This window comes from Cyprinus carpio, chromosome A6 (assembly GCF_018340385.1).
Source record: "Cyprinus carpio isolate SPL01 chromosome A6, ASM1834038v1, whole genome shotgun sequence".
In the NCBI taxonomy this organism is placed as follows: domain Eukaryota; kingdom Metazoa; phylum Chordata; class Actinopteri; order Cypriniformes; family Cyprinidae; genus Cyprinus; species Cyprinus carpio.
Window position 1 is genome coordinate 25,015,430 of NC_056577.1, and position 16,999 is coordinate 25,032,428.

Here is a 16,999-nt window from a genome sequence, read left to right on the forward strand (position 1 = left end):
AGGCTGTTAATTAATGGAGAAAATTAAATGGATTTTTACTTCCTGATTCCTTCTATTAGGCTGCAAAGCCACCTATGACTAAGAAGACAAGTTGTCATGACAGTGTCAAAAGATGCATAATTTAATTAACATAGAATCAAAGAAAAAAATAAGCTTACATAAAATGTTAATCCTTTTACAGCTTGAAACTACTTCCTTTAGGACATGCAAATAGTATAGTTTTTTTCTTCTTTTTTTCAGTTCTTTGTTACCCACGATCTTAATGAAACACGTAATATTTCTAAGTTATAGCCTCCAGTTTCCTGTTATTGGCGCTATAAATGTGGTTTTATGTACCTGCTGGTACAGACCACCATTACCTCTCACTCTTTCCAATGCCAAAAAGCCGGTCCGTGCATTCAGGCGAATAAAGACACTTATTAAACATGCCATGTTAATTCCACTCTCCAGACGTTTGTATTAAATGTACTTAAGCTGCAGGCTAAAAACAGACGACGCGTGTGCGCACGATCAGGTTTGTCAAGTTCAGTACCACTTCTTACCTCCGTCGTGCCGATGAGTCAGTCAACAGAGTCTCTACCACACGTGCCACTGTGAACTAGAACATTTAGTTCTTGACGCGCGGACCTACTGATCTGAGAAACCAGTGGAAAAACAAGCAGGATTATTCTCTTGACTGTAACCCCCCCAAAAAATCGACATTATTTGGCGACAAGGTGATACTCCTATAATCACTACTTATTGCATGCTATTCTTTTCAGTCGTTTCCATTCACAATCCTCATGTCCTATCTGAAAATATGTAACCTTTGGATACCATTGGATAGGTTGTGGTACCATAAAATTTTAAATGTTTATTGTTTCTACTGCTGGACGATGAAAATATTTGTAGATTATATGACAAAATAGGAATTATGTGAAGAAAAAAAAAAACATTGCAGCAATTGAGTGTTTTGCATTACAAAACAGATTATTCATATCCTCTATATGCTTCTGTTAATGGTTGGTGAATCACTGTGTTGTGAGAAATAATCTAGTAATTAGACCTAATCTAAATAATCTACTATGACATATAAATTTAGCTTGGGGCATGATGTAAGGCGCTAGAACATACAGGATGTTTACTGAACTGAAACCAGTATCTTAAAACCTGTTATTGACATAACTGAAATATTTCTTTTAAAACTGTGGATGTTGATGTTATACGTGCATATACCTATATAGACTATGTAGAAACTGTATACATATTTTGGACATTCTACCACATTATTAAATTGTGGAGGTTTCTGATATTACAGCATACTATTTTCCATGTATTATTTCATATTTCACCTATATGCTAAAAATTTAAATCTGAATACTGCAAAGAAACTAGGAATTGAGTGATAGGTTTTGGTGATACATTAATTCATTAATTGCTCTGTAAATGCATTTTTTTTTAATTGTTTCAAAGTCAAACTTTAATAAACCACAAACCACAGATGGTGATCTTAAAAGATCTAAACCATAACTTAAAAATATTACTTTAGTACATTAATGAGGTACATTTCAAGTACTTTAGAACCCTGTTGTCAGTAAAGCTATAACTGTTAATGAATAATTTGTTAGTTTTGTTAGTAACCCTATACTGGAGTGAATTGTTCTGAAATAACAGTTTTAGGTGTGTTGAGGCAAGTTGGAGCTAAACTCTGCAGGACACCCGGCCTCCAGGACCGAGTTTGGAGACCCCTGACCTAGATTAATGGGCTGTTCATCTTTTGATAGAATAAAACCATCATATTCTGAAAGTCATCACCACAAATCCCTCAGTAAAAAATTATGTCTATGTAATAATTTGTTTAACAGCAGATGTCTGTAAATTAAAAACATAACCACAAGTGTTTTTATTTTTCTACATATCATTTTCATGTCAGAATCATAAGAATAAAACTAAATATTGCTTAAGAATAAAAATAAACAGAGTGATTTTTATGTGATAGATTAAATGATCAGACAACACAAACAAGAAAAAGGTCAAACAAGTTTACTCGGAATGTCCCCACTTGCTGGCAGTGACATTTTGGTCTGAATCCTTATCTTTGAATGCCCCCGACTTGTTTGCTTGTGCCATCCACACTGAGCAGTTTCACATGATATGCTCTGGTGCAGATTCCTGCTGCTAAGATACCAAAATGAGGCAGCATTTTGTTCTACTTTCTTCCCTGCTTGAGTACTTCATTGTCTAGGTAATCCTGGAAAAGCTGCAGGCATATTGCCACATTAGAGATCTATGATTTCAGTTCATTACATGTTGGGAACTGAACATTTGAAAATGTTTGTATCAATCAAAATGATCAAATAAATGAACTAAACAACATTTATCTATCTCTGATATTGTATCTGCACAAAATCTTTAATAACTTGAACCTCTTAAACAGAGCTTATCTTTCAATCACATCATGTTCCTGGTTTAACTATCCATCTGAAATTATTTAAAAATATGGCTTGAAAAGGGAAATCAATCCCTTTAAATTCAGACAGTCATGCATGGCACCTATTGTGTTCCTGCTGACACCTTTTGTTACTCTATGAGCCAGGAACATTTTGTAACAGTTCCAGTCTATAGAGGCCTTTGAAGCAGATAACATGTTGCCATTGCTGATGTTATTCAGTATTTGTCATGCTAGCTTGAAAGGCTGGATTTGATTTCAAGATATCATCATGACATGGAATTATTCTGTGTAGAAATTAAATATAAACAATCAAATAAGATAATAAAACACTAATTTATTGAAGATGCTGTACAGCCTTAAATTTCTAACAGAATAGACAATGCTTGATCTTAAACAGAAAACATTTCTTTACAGAATAATTTGTTTTGGTTTTAACTGAAAAAGGAAATAAAAACTGTACAGTAAAACCTGTTAACTGTAAGTTACCTTACAATAATAATAAAAAAAAACAGATTTAACAGACAATAAATGCAATGTTACTGTAAAATACTATATAAAATGTATGGAAGCAAAAACTATTCAACAAAACAATCCATGTGACTCACAAAACAATAACATTTATAGTAATTTAAAGTTTTATTAAAATTACAGTAAAATAACTTTCGGTCCCAGCATGAGACTTCACATTTGTTAATATTCTATTGATAAACTAACTAATAAAAACAAACTATTAATAAAGTTTATATATATATAATATATATATATATATATATATATATATATATATATATATATATATATATATATATATATATATTTATATATATATATATATATATATATATATATGCATGATATCATTGTAATGAACATAATTCATCATGTGGCTTTCTGTTTCATCACCTGTGCGTTATTATATTGGTCATACCATCCAGACGTCTACCGTAAGTTTCTTTCAGCTGTCAATTTAACCACAACAATATTTTTTTTTCAGTGCATTCTATCATTTTAAACTTCCACGTTTTTAAACGTAATTTAGTCGTGTTCCGCATGTCGCTGTGCTCTGACTGTGTGGTTGCACACGCTGTTCCTAACTTGAGCTGTTCAGTCAGCACACAACGGGTTACGGGTCAGGGTGTCTACTAGGACACTGTGTTCTCATCAGCGCGAGCTACAGTACAGCTGGAACATTGTGTTACTTTGTGGACGGTTTCCAAGGCCTGCCCTTAATTTTTTACATTACACTGCCCTCCCCCCGCGTTAACTCCTCCCTCTTTAGTCTCATTTCATTTTCCCCTACTAGATGTCTCGCAGAGGCGTATCGTGCTGACGATTATTAGTGTGAGGAAGTGTAACATACTGCCGGTAGAACATCTAGTACTCGCGCGCTGAGAGGGCGGGCTCATTCCCCTTTAAGCTGCTTGGCATTCGCCGGTAAGACAAACTGAAGTTGCATATGGACGGATATATGGTCAAAGACACGAGAGGAACGAGTAACAAAAGGGAAATATTGTAAGTCTTTATTTCATGCTTGTTTTTATTCTTTATCATCACATAACCTACCTTTTATATTTAAAACTGCTTTCTAAATATAGTCACTACTAGCCTACTCTAGAAGAAAGCACGTTTTCTCATGGTGCTATGCTTCATGTCTAAAATTAAGTAAAAAAGCGCACTCAAATTATAGCTAATTACACACGTAATTTAACAATAATTTTTGCTTATTCCACTTGTCTAAAACGTGGCCTTATATTTTAATTAAAATGAAAGGATGAATATTAATGTTGGAAAGAAAACTGTAGCTGTAATGTTATTTGCATATTGCTGTGTGTTTCATAGCCTGTTGTTGCGTCTGAGATGTACACTGTACGGAGGATTGTACGAAACTGAGAGGACGTGATGCACCCATTTTTAATTCTGATGCTAGAAAACTCCTTGAATTTATTTTCATTTAATTTGACTTTTTATATTAAAGTCAACTTAACACTTCTTATATTTCAAAGACTCTCTTTCTCATTAATCCATTAAGGACAGATGTTTTTGTTGTTTATGGTGTAGAAATTAGAAATATGTTTATGGACTGAAAATGTTTTTTTTTGCCTTTGGCTTTTTTATTTTTATTTTGAGACGTGCTGAGAATTCAGGTTTTCCTAGATTTGTAAATTATGTCATTTCATGTCCCCGACTAACCATTATACAGATGCGGCTCTGAACTTGGTTAAGCAGACTTGCTTCCTCAAGCATATTTTCATAAAATCTGTTTAGATTATAATTCATATTTTAATGTAAATCACAAGTGGATCATTGTGTCTTTTACAGAAAATACCTAATAGTTAGTATGCAACCACATATTCAGGTCAGGGAGGATCTAATATGATCATTTAAGAATCCACCATTGAAATTATTTTCCCTTATCTGAATATTAGGGTCAGATGCATCCTCTTCACTATTTATGTGAATCACCTTGATTTCTGTGTAAGAGATGTTTTCAAGAGTTGCAAAACCATCATTGTCTACAGATAATTTAATTTCGATGTTTAGGACAGCTTGAATGTCATTAATACAGAAAGAGACTGGGTGTCTGACAAGGTGATTAAATAGGAATCTGTGTGCGTACATGTTGTGTTTAACTGCGAACGGTACGTTCAGAAATGGAATGAGTCAACTGTCCCTGAACGCTCTTCTTTGTAACAGGAATGCCTGTTGCAATCTCACCACATTGCGGACATCTGAGACGAAGCTCCAATAATGGCTTAGAAAAGTCACACCACCTTTAAATGAGTCGATCACTGGAGAGAAAGATTTAGGGACAGTTGGCTGGAAAAGCATGAATTAGGGTAGGGCGATATGCAAGCCTTTATGGGGCCCTAAGCAGAATTTTATTTGGGGGCCCCTCGGTGATGGTAATGCTTCATTATTAGTACACTATAAATCTCACAGTTGTATTTGTTGTAGCTGTTTTGCTTACATCATACCAATGATTTACCCTTCTATGATTTTTAATTGTAACAGTAGCAAACCCACAGGAGTGGTCAGGTGTTAATTTGCACTTTAACATTCAAAGTCTTACAGGACTAAGTGGCATACTTAATGTGGTGTACTGAAAAGTAGCTAAATAAACCAGCCTGGTGGCCATGGGGGCCCTAAGCAGCCGATCTTGATTCTTATGAAATCAGCTGTATTAAAGTTCTGTATTAAAGAGCAGTGAGTGATTTTTCTCTTTGTGTTTTGTTGTTTTATTAACATTAAAGGGGTATTATTACAACTTAGTCCAGTAATCAGGTGCTGTTAGAGTGCACGTACAACAGGTGTAGCCTACGCACTCAGAAAAAGCGCACGTGAAAACACCACGCTAATGAAAATTTTAACACCGGCAAGGCTTTAAAGCACATGCAAATAGTGTACTTTTGTGATTGAGAATAAGTGCAGTGTCCCGTAAGTGTAACTCTACCGCTGAGTTAACATTTGATGTGAATGTATGTCGTGATGTACAAAACCTGAACTGCAACTTATTGAATGTGCACTTTAGCACGATACTATGATATTTCTTCAAAAGTAGATAGTGGAGACATGGAGACAAAACCAGAGGAGTTTTAGGCTACTTCTTGTACAGTAAGATGTTTAACATGAAATTTGTATGTTATTTATGCATCCATTACAGTGATAAGGCTTTCTGGTATTGCAATTGTACCTTTGACTCTTTTTGACTTACATCCACCTCCTTCATCTTGGGTTTTCAGGTCATGCTCAAAGAATGATACGCTTCCACAGCAATGAGGTTAGAGCCAGGATAGTAGCAGACTATTTTTGTAGATGCGTCTTCTGCAAGTCAAATAGTCTGGACTGTTAATTGTCACTTTACCATATTCCCATTCCAAGACATAATCCCTAAATTGATATGCAGTGAGGTTAATGTTTGTAATAATGAATATATATTATACTTTCAGTGCTAAAATGTTAGTTTTACATTGATCAGTTTGGCACAGAGCAGTTCCAGAAAAAAATAGACATAGACTTTTTTGTTGTTGTCTTTATTTAGATATCTGCTGCTAAATCTGCTCTTATGCATTCATTGAATTTTCCTTGAAATTTATTTGCTTCCTGTAACCTTCAGTGTGTGTGTGTGTGTGTGTGTGTGTGTGTAGATAAAAATGAAGGTCTTTTATTGGGAGCCTTGAGTCATTGTAGTATCTCGTCGCCTAAAGTAAAGTGGACTGGACTGAATGTTCCCTTCTCTGTTCTGTTTTGTTCCTGTGTCTTTTTACTAGGTTTACTGACATAAATCTCTCAAGACATCCTTCTCTAGAATCTGAATTTATGCCAGGAACTCTGAATAAAAGGAACATAGTGTTCCGCCACACACGTTCACAAGCTTTGGTGAACATTTAAATAAAAATACCCCCAAACTCTACATGCATTTGCTTATAAACACACACACACACGCACACAGACAGGTAAAAACTGAAACTTTTTTTATAAAAAAAACCCAAAACAAAACAATTAAGACAATCTTTTGAAAAATGACACAAACACACAAAGATACGAGCAAATGCGTACCCTCACATTATTACTTCTTATGCATATTTGAGTGCATCCTTTTCAAAAGTAGATTTCATAACTTTCAAGGTTTGAAATGAATGAAAAAACAAGCCAGCATCACAAAAGAAGGAATACAACGTATTTTTCTATTAAAAAAAATGCCATCCAAGCATATGTGAAATTTGATTGTGAACATTTGCATTTGTCTAAAGACAGCAGCGCCTTATTATAATCGGCTAAAATTATATTTGGCTCAAATTAACAAATATTGTATGTTTGTTTTTCAGGGGAACACGGGTATGTATGAGTGGCGAGATGTCATCTTTAGAGGACATCTTTTCAACTAACCAGTGCCCAACTGCTGTCTTTACCTCCCAAGGCACTGATGTCACTCCAAACGGTGACCGTGGAGTATGTAAGGTAATCCTATCATTAGTTACTCTATATCACAGCTGTAAGTTTACTATTTCTGTTTTTTTTCCTGTAGATGTGAATGATACATTGGTTCCAAAAGTTTGCAATCACTAGTGAAAGTTCTCCCATTTTATACTCTTTTCTAATTGAATATAAACTTCTCTTTAAAAAAAGAAAAATCACATTTTATATTATAAGTTTAACTGAAAAAAATTCACAATGTCTTTGGAATGTTCCAAAGAACATAGTGTCACTTAAAAAAAGGGACTTTAGACTACCACTGTAATTTGAGTCTGCTAAAGTGATACTATTTTCATATAAATTTCAGACGTTTCCATACATAACTGATGCATTTTACATCCACTCGCTTGTGCTGTTGATTCAAGGAGCATGCTTTATTGAAGTGGACTTGTGAGAGTTAGTGAAAACTTAACTTAAATTAGTGGATTTTGTTTTACATTCAGAATGATCTGGTGTTAATTTAAAATAATAATGAGGTTGTGTAAGGATGGATATTTAATTTTTTCTTCCATGTGTCTCTAAAGATTGTGAAACAGCATGGTGTGGAGGGGGAAAAGCCGATGATTGGGGACAGGGTGCATGTCCACTACACTGGCAGACTCCTAAATGGCAAGAAGTTTGACTCCAGTCTAGACCGTAAAGAGACTTTTGTTTTCAATGTGGGAAAAGGTAATTGATTTCATAGATTTATTTTTCAGATTTAATTTAATAATTTTACAAATTTAAAGTGTTGTTATTGAAATGTTAAAAGAGGGCCAGTTGTTATTTTATGAAAGAAATTCAGTATGACAAATGGATAACTAGATAGATAATTTTATGTGGTATGCTATCTATACATCTTTTTCACATTCATGAATCATAATATGGCCCACTATGCAGTGTGTAATTATTTGGCTCAACTTAAATCAGGTGTGGACAGTGGTTCCATGGATTGGATTTTTGATGGATTTGCTTAACATTAAATTAAACTGCCTACTCTACTCAAATAACTTGTGTAGTAGAAAACTGAAATGAACTGAGTAAACACTAATAAAATCAGGCATTAGTCACATGAACTCTCTTGTGGTTAACTGTAATCGCTTTTTCAGTGAAGCAACTTCATCATACTGTTCATGTACCATCCACATGCTAAGCAGAACTCCAATCTTCCCCACATAACAGAAACTCTTCTAATATCAACATAAAAGGACATTAAACATTTTTCAAAATTTCAAAAACACTTCATTTTAACAATTACCCATCCAGTCCCATGCAAGGCATGCTTGGAACTAGAATCCTCTGTGCAGTTTCAGCTACGAATCTTTAAAATAAAAATAATAAACTTTACAAATAATGTTTGAAATAAATGATTTATATAGTCCCACCACAATTAAGCTTTTATTTTGCACCTTAAATGAACTACAAATTACATTACTAGTTCATTTTGATTAAGTTGAAAAAGCGCAAATCAAATATAATTTGAAAGTTTTGTCTCATAAGATTATTTTAAAAGAATAAAAAACTTTTTTTTCCTTTGAAGATTAAATTAAATAGTTTATTTTACACTGACATGTCTATAATTTTTAGGATCTACTCTATCAAAAGTGTCTGTTAAATGGAATAATTATGCAACCTGCCAATTTCATTTCTCACTTAAGAGCAAGGCTGAAATTCCTGTTTAATGACATTTGCGTTTGACAGTTGCTTTTAAAAAGGGGTGTAATTGCTGGAATTGTATAGACATGTGGTGCTTCCCTTGTTATCTGCTGTTTCATTCTCAAAGAAACAATTTGTATTTAATCTTAAAGGGTATTAACAGAAATTATTAATATGAATTCTTTTTTGTTTAGTATGTAAACTATAAATGTTTTTATTAATAAGAATATTCATTAAATAAGTAATATATTTGTATATACATGAGCAATATAACAAGTATTTTTATATTTTGATTTACTTATAAGGTCTTTTCTTATAATGACAAAGGCATTGAATTCATGAAGTGCTATCTGGATAAATTCACACAGGTCAGGTCATCAAGGCATGGGACATTGTTGTGTGTTCCATGCAGAAAGGAGAGGTGTGTGTGATGCTCTGTAAGCCTGAATATGCATACGGTTCTGCTGGCAGCCCCCCAAAGGTTCCTCCCAATGCCACACTTGTGTTTGAGGTAGGAACATCTAGCAATTATATAAGCTACAAATTCATGGATGAAAAATGAAAATATCTTTTGTAAAGAATTTTTTAGAGAGTACATTAGTGTTTCTTCAACCACGGACAATTTCTGTGGACATTTTGTTTTAATGTGACTTTAATATGACAAATAGAAAGAAAAAAAATCATCCACTGAGTCATAAAAGTGTCAGAAACATTGTTATATTTGTCTCTCTGTGGTGTATACAATGCTAGACCATGAACACAAAAACCTCTTTTGGAATAAACATGTTCTATTTAAAAGTACAAATGGTTCTGCTTCCCACAATCAGATTGAGCTGCTGAGCTTCAGAGGGGAGGAGCTTTTAGAAGACGGTGGGATCGTGAGGAGAATAAAGGTCAAAGGCGAAGGCTATAACAATCCTAATGAAGGGTCCACAGTAAATGGTACGTCTTGAGAATTTAGAATGTTCGGAATGTGGTTGTTCCTCATAGATAATGCATTCACATGATCTCTGTCCTTTTGGATACACTATTAATGCTGTCTGGTCTCTGTTCCTCAGTACACTTGAAGGGGGGTGGGTGTGGAGGAGGTCCCCCTCTTTGTTGAATAATATTTGATTCTCGAGATGTCACCTTTGTGGTGGGTGAATCAGAGGACGTGGGTGTTCCTTTAGGAGTGGACAGGGCCATGGAGAAAATCCAAAAGGGGGAATGCTGTTTATTATACCTAAAGCCCAAGTAAGATTTGCTTTTAATAGAAACTGTATTTACTATATATTGTTTGGTAAGGATTAAAGGAGTCATATGACGTTACTAAAAAAGAACATTATTTTGTGTATTTGGTGTAATGAAATGTGTTTATGCGGTTTAAGGTTCAAAAAACAAATTACTTTCCACATAATGTACATAATTGTTTTTCCTCTATGCCCCCCCTTTCTGAATATAATATAATATTAAGCTGACAACCAAGATTCAGCCATATGTAAACTAATATAAAATATTTCCATGCCCATTATCTGAATAGGGGAGAGCGGGGCACACTTTTTGACTTACTCAGTTTGTATACATCCACATGAGGTTCAGAATATAATTTATTTTATCCGCAGTAATTTTACACTTGTCTAGTATAAATATGTTGCTTTATTTCATAATTACAGTGTATACTTTTTTCTTTATTTAACCTCTAAAAATGGAAGTGAAATGTGACAACATGCCCCATAGGTGGGGTACATTGTAAAATCCGAGGGGCACGTTGTAACATGACCATATGACAGCTTAAAATATTATCTGATGTAATGAAAAAAATATACACAACAAACTAAACTATTTTGTTAATAAAATAAAATAATTATTTTTTTCCAAATAAAATAATGGCGTTTTTTAAGAATTAAAAATAATCTGATTTTAGAGTTTGACAATGAACACATTGCAACCAATGTTTGGGACGACCCACATAAATGAGCAAAAATGCTTTACATGTCTTGAAATAATAATTTCTAAACATTAAACTGTCAGTCTTTATTCACCTGTTTCTCATTGTTTCTCATTAACATTCATTAAAGTAAATAGTGTAAATTACATCGCTAATGTCATAGAATTGCACATTGTAACGCAGTGTTACAAACTGCCCCATCTGCGCAACTGGAATTTAAAACTGGTTAGTGTCTTCTGCTAGTTATCAAAGCATTAAAAAATGATCTGAACTGATAAATAACAGATTGGAGATTAAAATAATAGCAGATTTTTTAATTTTGGTGCACTTTTTTTAATATATAATGCTGATATGGTAACTAATAAATACTGTACTATATACTAAATACTATAATTTTGTTATGCTAGCATGTGTGGAAATATTCAAACCACTTGTGTTACAACTAACCCCGCGTTACTTTGTGCCCCGCGCTCCCCATAACAAAGCCATTAACCAATCATAATGCTGCTCATATCTGACATACTCATATTATATATAGTAAGATCTCTATCTTACTCATTCTATTTTATGCTTTCAGGTATGGTTTTGGCAAAGAGGGTAAAAAAGAATACGACATTGGATCAAATGCAGAACTACTATATGAAGTTACACTGAAAAACTTTGAAAAGGTGAGATAATTACAATTTTCTACCCAAAGTATTTAGTCCAAAAGCTTTCTGTTTCAGTATGATCTTAGAACTGTGGAACCCACTGTATGTGTGTGTGTGAGATATAGATATATATATATATATAATATATATATATATATATATATATACTATATATATATATATATATATATATGCTTTGAATGATTTATTTATTGTTTTATTACATTAATAATGAATTTAATAGACAGGGTTAAAATAGCCAGATTTCCCTCCCAAACAAATATGTCCTTAAAAAGGAGTTGAAAATCCTATAATACAGTTAAAGTGCGCCACCTAATGGTCATAGACAGGATCGGCAGAAAATCTGGAAAGCCTAATCATTTCTCATATTGTTTTCCTAGGCCAAAGAATTCTGGGAAATGGACTTAAAAGAGAAACTGGAACGTGCTGATTTAGTCAAACAAAAAGGGACGCAGTATTTCAAGGTTTGTTTCCTTTTTTGTCTTAGGTATAGTGTCACTACTAAGCTTGCCTACTGAGTTGTTTTTTTATTTTATTGTAGACAAGCATTCTGCATTTTGTTTTTGTAATAGTGAATATATAAAAATAAAGTTAATTTTAATATTATATATATATATATATATATATATATATATATATATATATATATATATATATATATATATATATAGACTTAATTTTATTAATTCAATTCAATTCAAGTTTATTTGTATAGCGCTTATTACGATACAAATCATTGCAAAGCAACTTTACAGAAAATTAAGTTGTGCATACCGCAGAAATGTTCAGAAAAATCAATAAAAGACATTATTACAAATAAACTATTTATCTTAAAATGTTACTAATTTTATTATTTTGGATATTTCCAAAGCTTCTTACGATCATCTTTTGACAGTCTTGTTTTTGAAGCGGTCAGGTAATTGACAGCCTTCTTTATACTTTGCATTTAGGCTGGACGGTACAGCTATGCTGTAATTCAGTACCAGCAGATTGTAAACTGGTTAGAGATGGAGTGTGGTACCGGAAAAGAGCAGCTACAAGCCATCCAGGCCCTCCTATTAGTGGCCCATCTGAATCTTGCCCTGTGTTTTCTGCGATTGCGTGAATACTCTCAAACAGTGGAGAACTGCAACAAGGTATATTCAGATAGCAAACAAAATATAATCTGTGTATCCAAAAATTTTTTCTTACCGTGTTTTACTGGTTGTCATTACTAGGTTATCGACCTGGACCCAGAAAATGAGAAAGCTCTATATCGACGAGGTGAAGCACGTCTGTTGCGTAACGAGTTCAGCATGGCTCTGGTGGACTTCAAGCAAGTTTTGCAAGTTAACTCATTCAACCACGCTGCCCGCAGCCAGATAGCCGTCTGTCGGCGCAAGATTCGTGAGCACAATGAGCGTGACAAGAAGATCTATGCAAACATGTTCCAGAGGTTTGCTGAACACGATGCTAAGGTATACCAACTAACACACTGGCCAGATAGAAATGCTTATTTTTGACAAATTCACTCTTTGCAGTTTCAGGAAGTGAAAGTTTCAGTTTCATTAGGAAGTGCTTAATTTTTTAATTAAATAAACAATGCCCTTGGTTGTACTCAACAAATCTAAAAAAAAAAAAAAAAAAAAAAAAAAACCTGAACACAGCCAAGGCTGAGACATAATCTAGTAATAGCAAAAACTATAGAATACCCAAGATGTGTCACTCGTATAGTTTTGAATGGGGAAAAATGCAATGCTTAATATGGCCACCCTATCAAACGAAACCCCGCCTCTTGAGTTAAAAAGCCAATCGATAATCAGTAAAGCCAGTGCGTCAATGCAGCTGCTGTTAGAAGCCCCAGTTGCTATAGAAACAGTCAGCATTCAGAGACGTGCGCTCGGAACTGCGCATGCGCACTGGCTGGTCTAGCCTGATGATTTCATTGGTGATTTCAAATATGAAATTTAATCTTAAGCTTGGCGAACAGTTTAGGAGAATTTGATGTTTCCCCATTCAAAGAGATAGGAGCTGCACTTGCATGCCCGAGAGGCATTTCAAAGATGGCCGCCGAGTGACATGACTTGCCATGACTTTGGTATTAGTCAGGTTAACAAATAAAATCAAACATGGGCGGCGATAGGGAGGGGCTAGCAGGGTCTTCAGCACCCCCAAGAAAGAACAAAGCACCAAGCGGCAACCTTCCGGTCTCTGTCGTGAAACCAACATGGAAGTGACTAAAACTGCAATCATCATCGACTGGCCGCTAGAGGCTGGCACCAAAAGGGAGTCAGTCCCATAGACTCCCCATGTTAAAATGCCCAACTTTACAGCAGAAAAAATATGTTTACAGCCTGGTACAAAAAGTGCTTTTGGTTTATATGGCTAATTTTACTGTGGGGGGTGGGGTGAATTCCCCTTTTGCTTTAGGTCTTCCAATATGCAAATTTAAAATATGAATATATTAACATATATGTTACCTATAAGGTTATATATAATTATATACAAGATTATAACATATTTAAAATCTTCAGTTTAAAAGTTGAATGTGTACATGTTAATATGTTAAAATGCATATGAGTTTTTATATAGCCACCACACACACACACACACACACACACACACACAATTGATAATATATAACAATATATATTAGTCAACAATAACTATTTTAGTTATATATGCAACAAAAAAAGTTGTTTTTGTAATTTTTTTAAATACACGTTTAACTTTTAAATTGACTTATGTAATATCAACATGCATTGACAGGTTTTAGGATGGATATACATGTACATGTCAGATATGTCCATGTATGTATTACACATTCATATTTGTTTGGGCTAGATATACAGTACAGACCAAAAGTTTGGAAACATTACTATTTTTAATGTTTTTGAAAGAAGTTTCTTCTGCTCATCAAGCCTGCATTTATTTGATCAAAAATACAGAAAAAACAGTAATATTGTGAAATATTTATTACAACTTAAAATAATAGTTTTCTATTTGAATATACTTAAAAAAAATAATTTATTCCTGTGATGCAAAGCTGAATTTTCAGCATCATTACTCCAGCCTTCAGTGTCACATGTAACATCCAGTCTATCACATGATCATTTAGAAATCATTCTAATATTCTGATTTATTATGAGTGTTGGAAACAGTTTCTGCTGTCTAATATATTTGATGAATAAAAGGTTAAAAAGAACTGCATTTATTAAAAAAAAAAAAAAAAAAAATTCTAATATTATATTTATTCTAATAATATATTTTCTTTACTATCACTTTTTATCAATTTAACACAGCCTTGCTGAATAAAAGTATTGATTTTATTTTAAAAAAAGAATGAAAAAAAATTAACTGACCCCAAATTACTGACCAGTAGTGTATATTGTTATTACAAAATATTTATATTTTAAAACACTAGCTTCTTTTTTTTTTTTTTTACTTTTTATTCATCAAAGTATCCTAAAAAAGTATAACATGTTCTGAAAAAATAATAAGCAGCAGAACTGTTTCCAACTTTGATAATGAATCATCATATTAGAATGATTTCTAAAGGATCATGTGATAATGATCCTAAAAATTCAGCTTTGCATCACAGAAATAAATGATAATTTAAAGTATAATACATTTAAAAGCAATTATTTTAAATTGTAATAATATATCACAATATTAAAAAAAAATTTCTGTAGTTTTGATCAAATAAATGCAGGCTTGATGAGCAGAAGAAACTTCTTTCAAAAACATTAAAAATAGTAATGTTTCCAAACTTTTGGTCTGTACTGTATATGAAATCGTTACAGTTTCTAATGTTTTATTTACTGTGTTTTTGATTCATATGACTATATTTCAAAAATGGAAAATTAATATATGTACATATATTACATTTCCATATGGGTTTAATGCAAATGTAACATATGTATATAATATATACATAGATAAGAACAATGCTGAATACATTAAATGAACTACAGTTTATTTTGTGATTCCAGAAGTTCTGTATTCCAGAACTGTATGTTCTTCTTCTTAAAAAAAAAAAAAAAAAAAGGTTCTTGATGGAAGAAAAAAAAAAACAGATTAAAGGTTAAATCTATGTTTGATTATTTTAATATTTTCGTTTTTGGGCAAACTATCATTTAAATAATTGATATATTTATTGTTTTAGGGACTTTGAAAATACTATTAGTTATATGTTGTTTCTGTTTGTAGGTGGGACGATTAAAAAGGAAAAAAGAAGACAGTGGAATTTCAGATCAGAATAAGCAGGGACAAAAGAGACCTCGTCTCAGTCAGGATGGCTCCTAAAACTCGAGATGTATTCAGGACACCCAAAGCAAGGATGTCAGGCTGTGGAGATGGCTGGTCCATCCTCATGAGAGAGGCCATGGGTAGAGGTGTGGATGAGCCCTCTATACACCTTGACCTCAGACCTCATTATTTCTCAGACTGAATGCAAATGCTGGTAAGGATTTGCATAGAGGTTTATGGACACTGAGGAGCTTCAGACTTTAATGACATTCCTACAATGACAAAAACAAACAACAACAACAGAAACCAAAGCGCACATCTATGATCACCAGTAAACCTGTATGGTGCATGCCTTGACTATCAGAAAGGCATTCATCCGCTGCATTAATGCAAAAGCATTACAGACTTGAATATAAACTAGCACCTTACACATGTACTGTACAGTATTCAGTGTAATTGCATTGACTTTGTGCATAATCAGATTAGTTTAAGTTTGCAGTGGTGGGATGTGGACTGGGGGCTTGATGCTTTTTGTATTATATTTGTATAAGTGTGTGTGATATTTAGATTCAAGTGACCACAGTGGGTAGCTGGACCTAAAAGTGCAATCCTCCCATTGGGGAAAACCTATTTTGCGACTCTGCCAGCTGTATTCTTTGAGAAATCGCGGCAAGCCCACATTCACAAACACACTTTTGATACTTTTGAGAGACTTGTGCATGCTTCTTTACTGCATCCTGGGAACGTCCTCGATTTGGGACTGTATCTGCAGGTACGTTTCAACCTGAAACCCAGTAGATATACTTGACTGAAATTCAATAGCTATATTTTTGAGCTGCATTTCAGTTAAAAGCTCAAATGCTTTTTAGACAAATCTTTTGACAAGATAGGAATATTTCAAAGAATTTTTTCTTAAAACCCACTTGTTTATTTGATCAAATACTAACTAGTGTGGTTTGCATGCCTTTCAGTATGTTCGCCATATTTCAGACAATTTTAAAAATGTTAAAAATAATAAACGGTTTGTTAACGTTTTTCCGTTTACAGTTTGATGCATTACAGCAGGCCTGTCAATAAATATTCAAAGAAAACTGTAGTTGTTTGCAGTCAATGCCTGACTTTAGATGTTTA

At 33.5% G+C, this 16,999-nt stretch overlaps 1 protein-coding gene across 1 annotated transcript; it reads left to right on the top strand.

Annotated features, from left to right (window-relative positions):
• Positions 1-3,721: 3,721 nt before the first annotated feature.
• Positions 3,722-16,959, top strand: LOC109091013 (peptidyl-prolyl cis-trans isomerase FKBP5-like). The gene is given in 11 exon segments (XM_042758669.1): positions 3,722-3,943; positions 7,258-7,390; positions 7,930-8,074; positions 9,409-9,551; positions 9,868-9,982; positions 10,099-10,276; positions 11,548-11,638; positions 12,022-12,105; positions 12,592-12,777; positions 12,859-13,098; positions 15,830-16,959. Coding segments are annotated over 11 exon segments (1,467 nt in total). The 5' UTR covers positions 3,722-3,887; the 3' UTR covers positions 15,926-16,959.
• Positions 16,960-16,999: the final 40 nt, after the last annotated feature.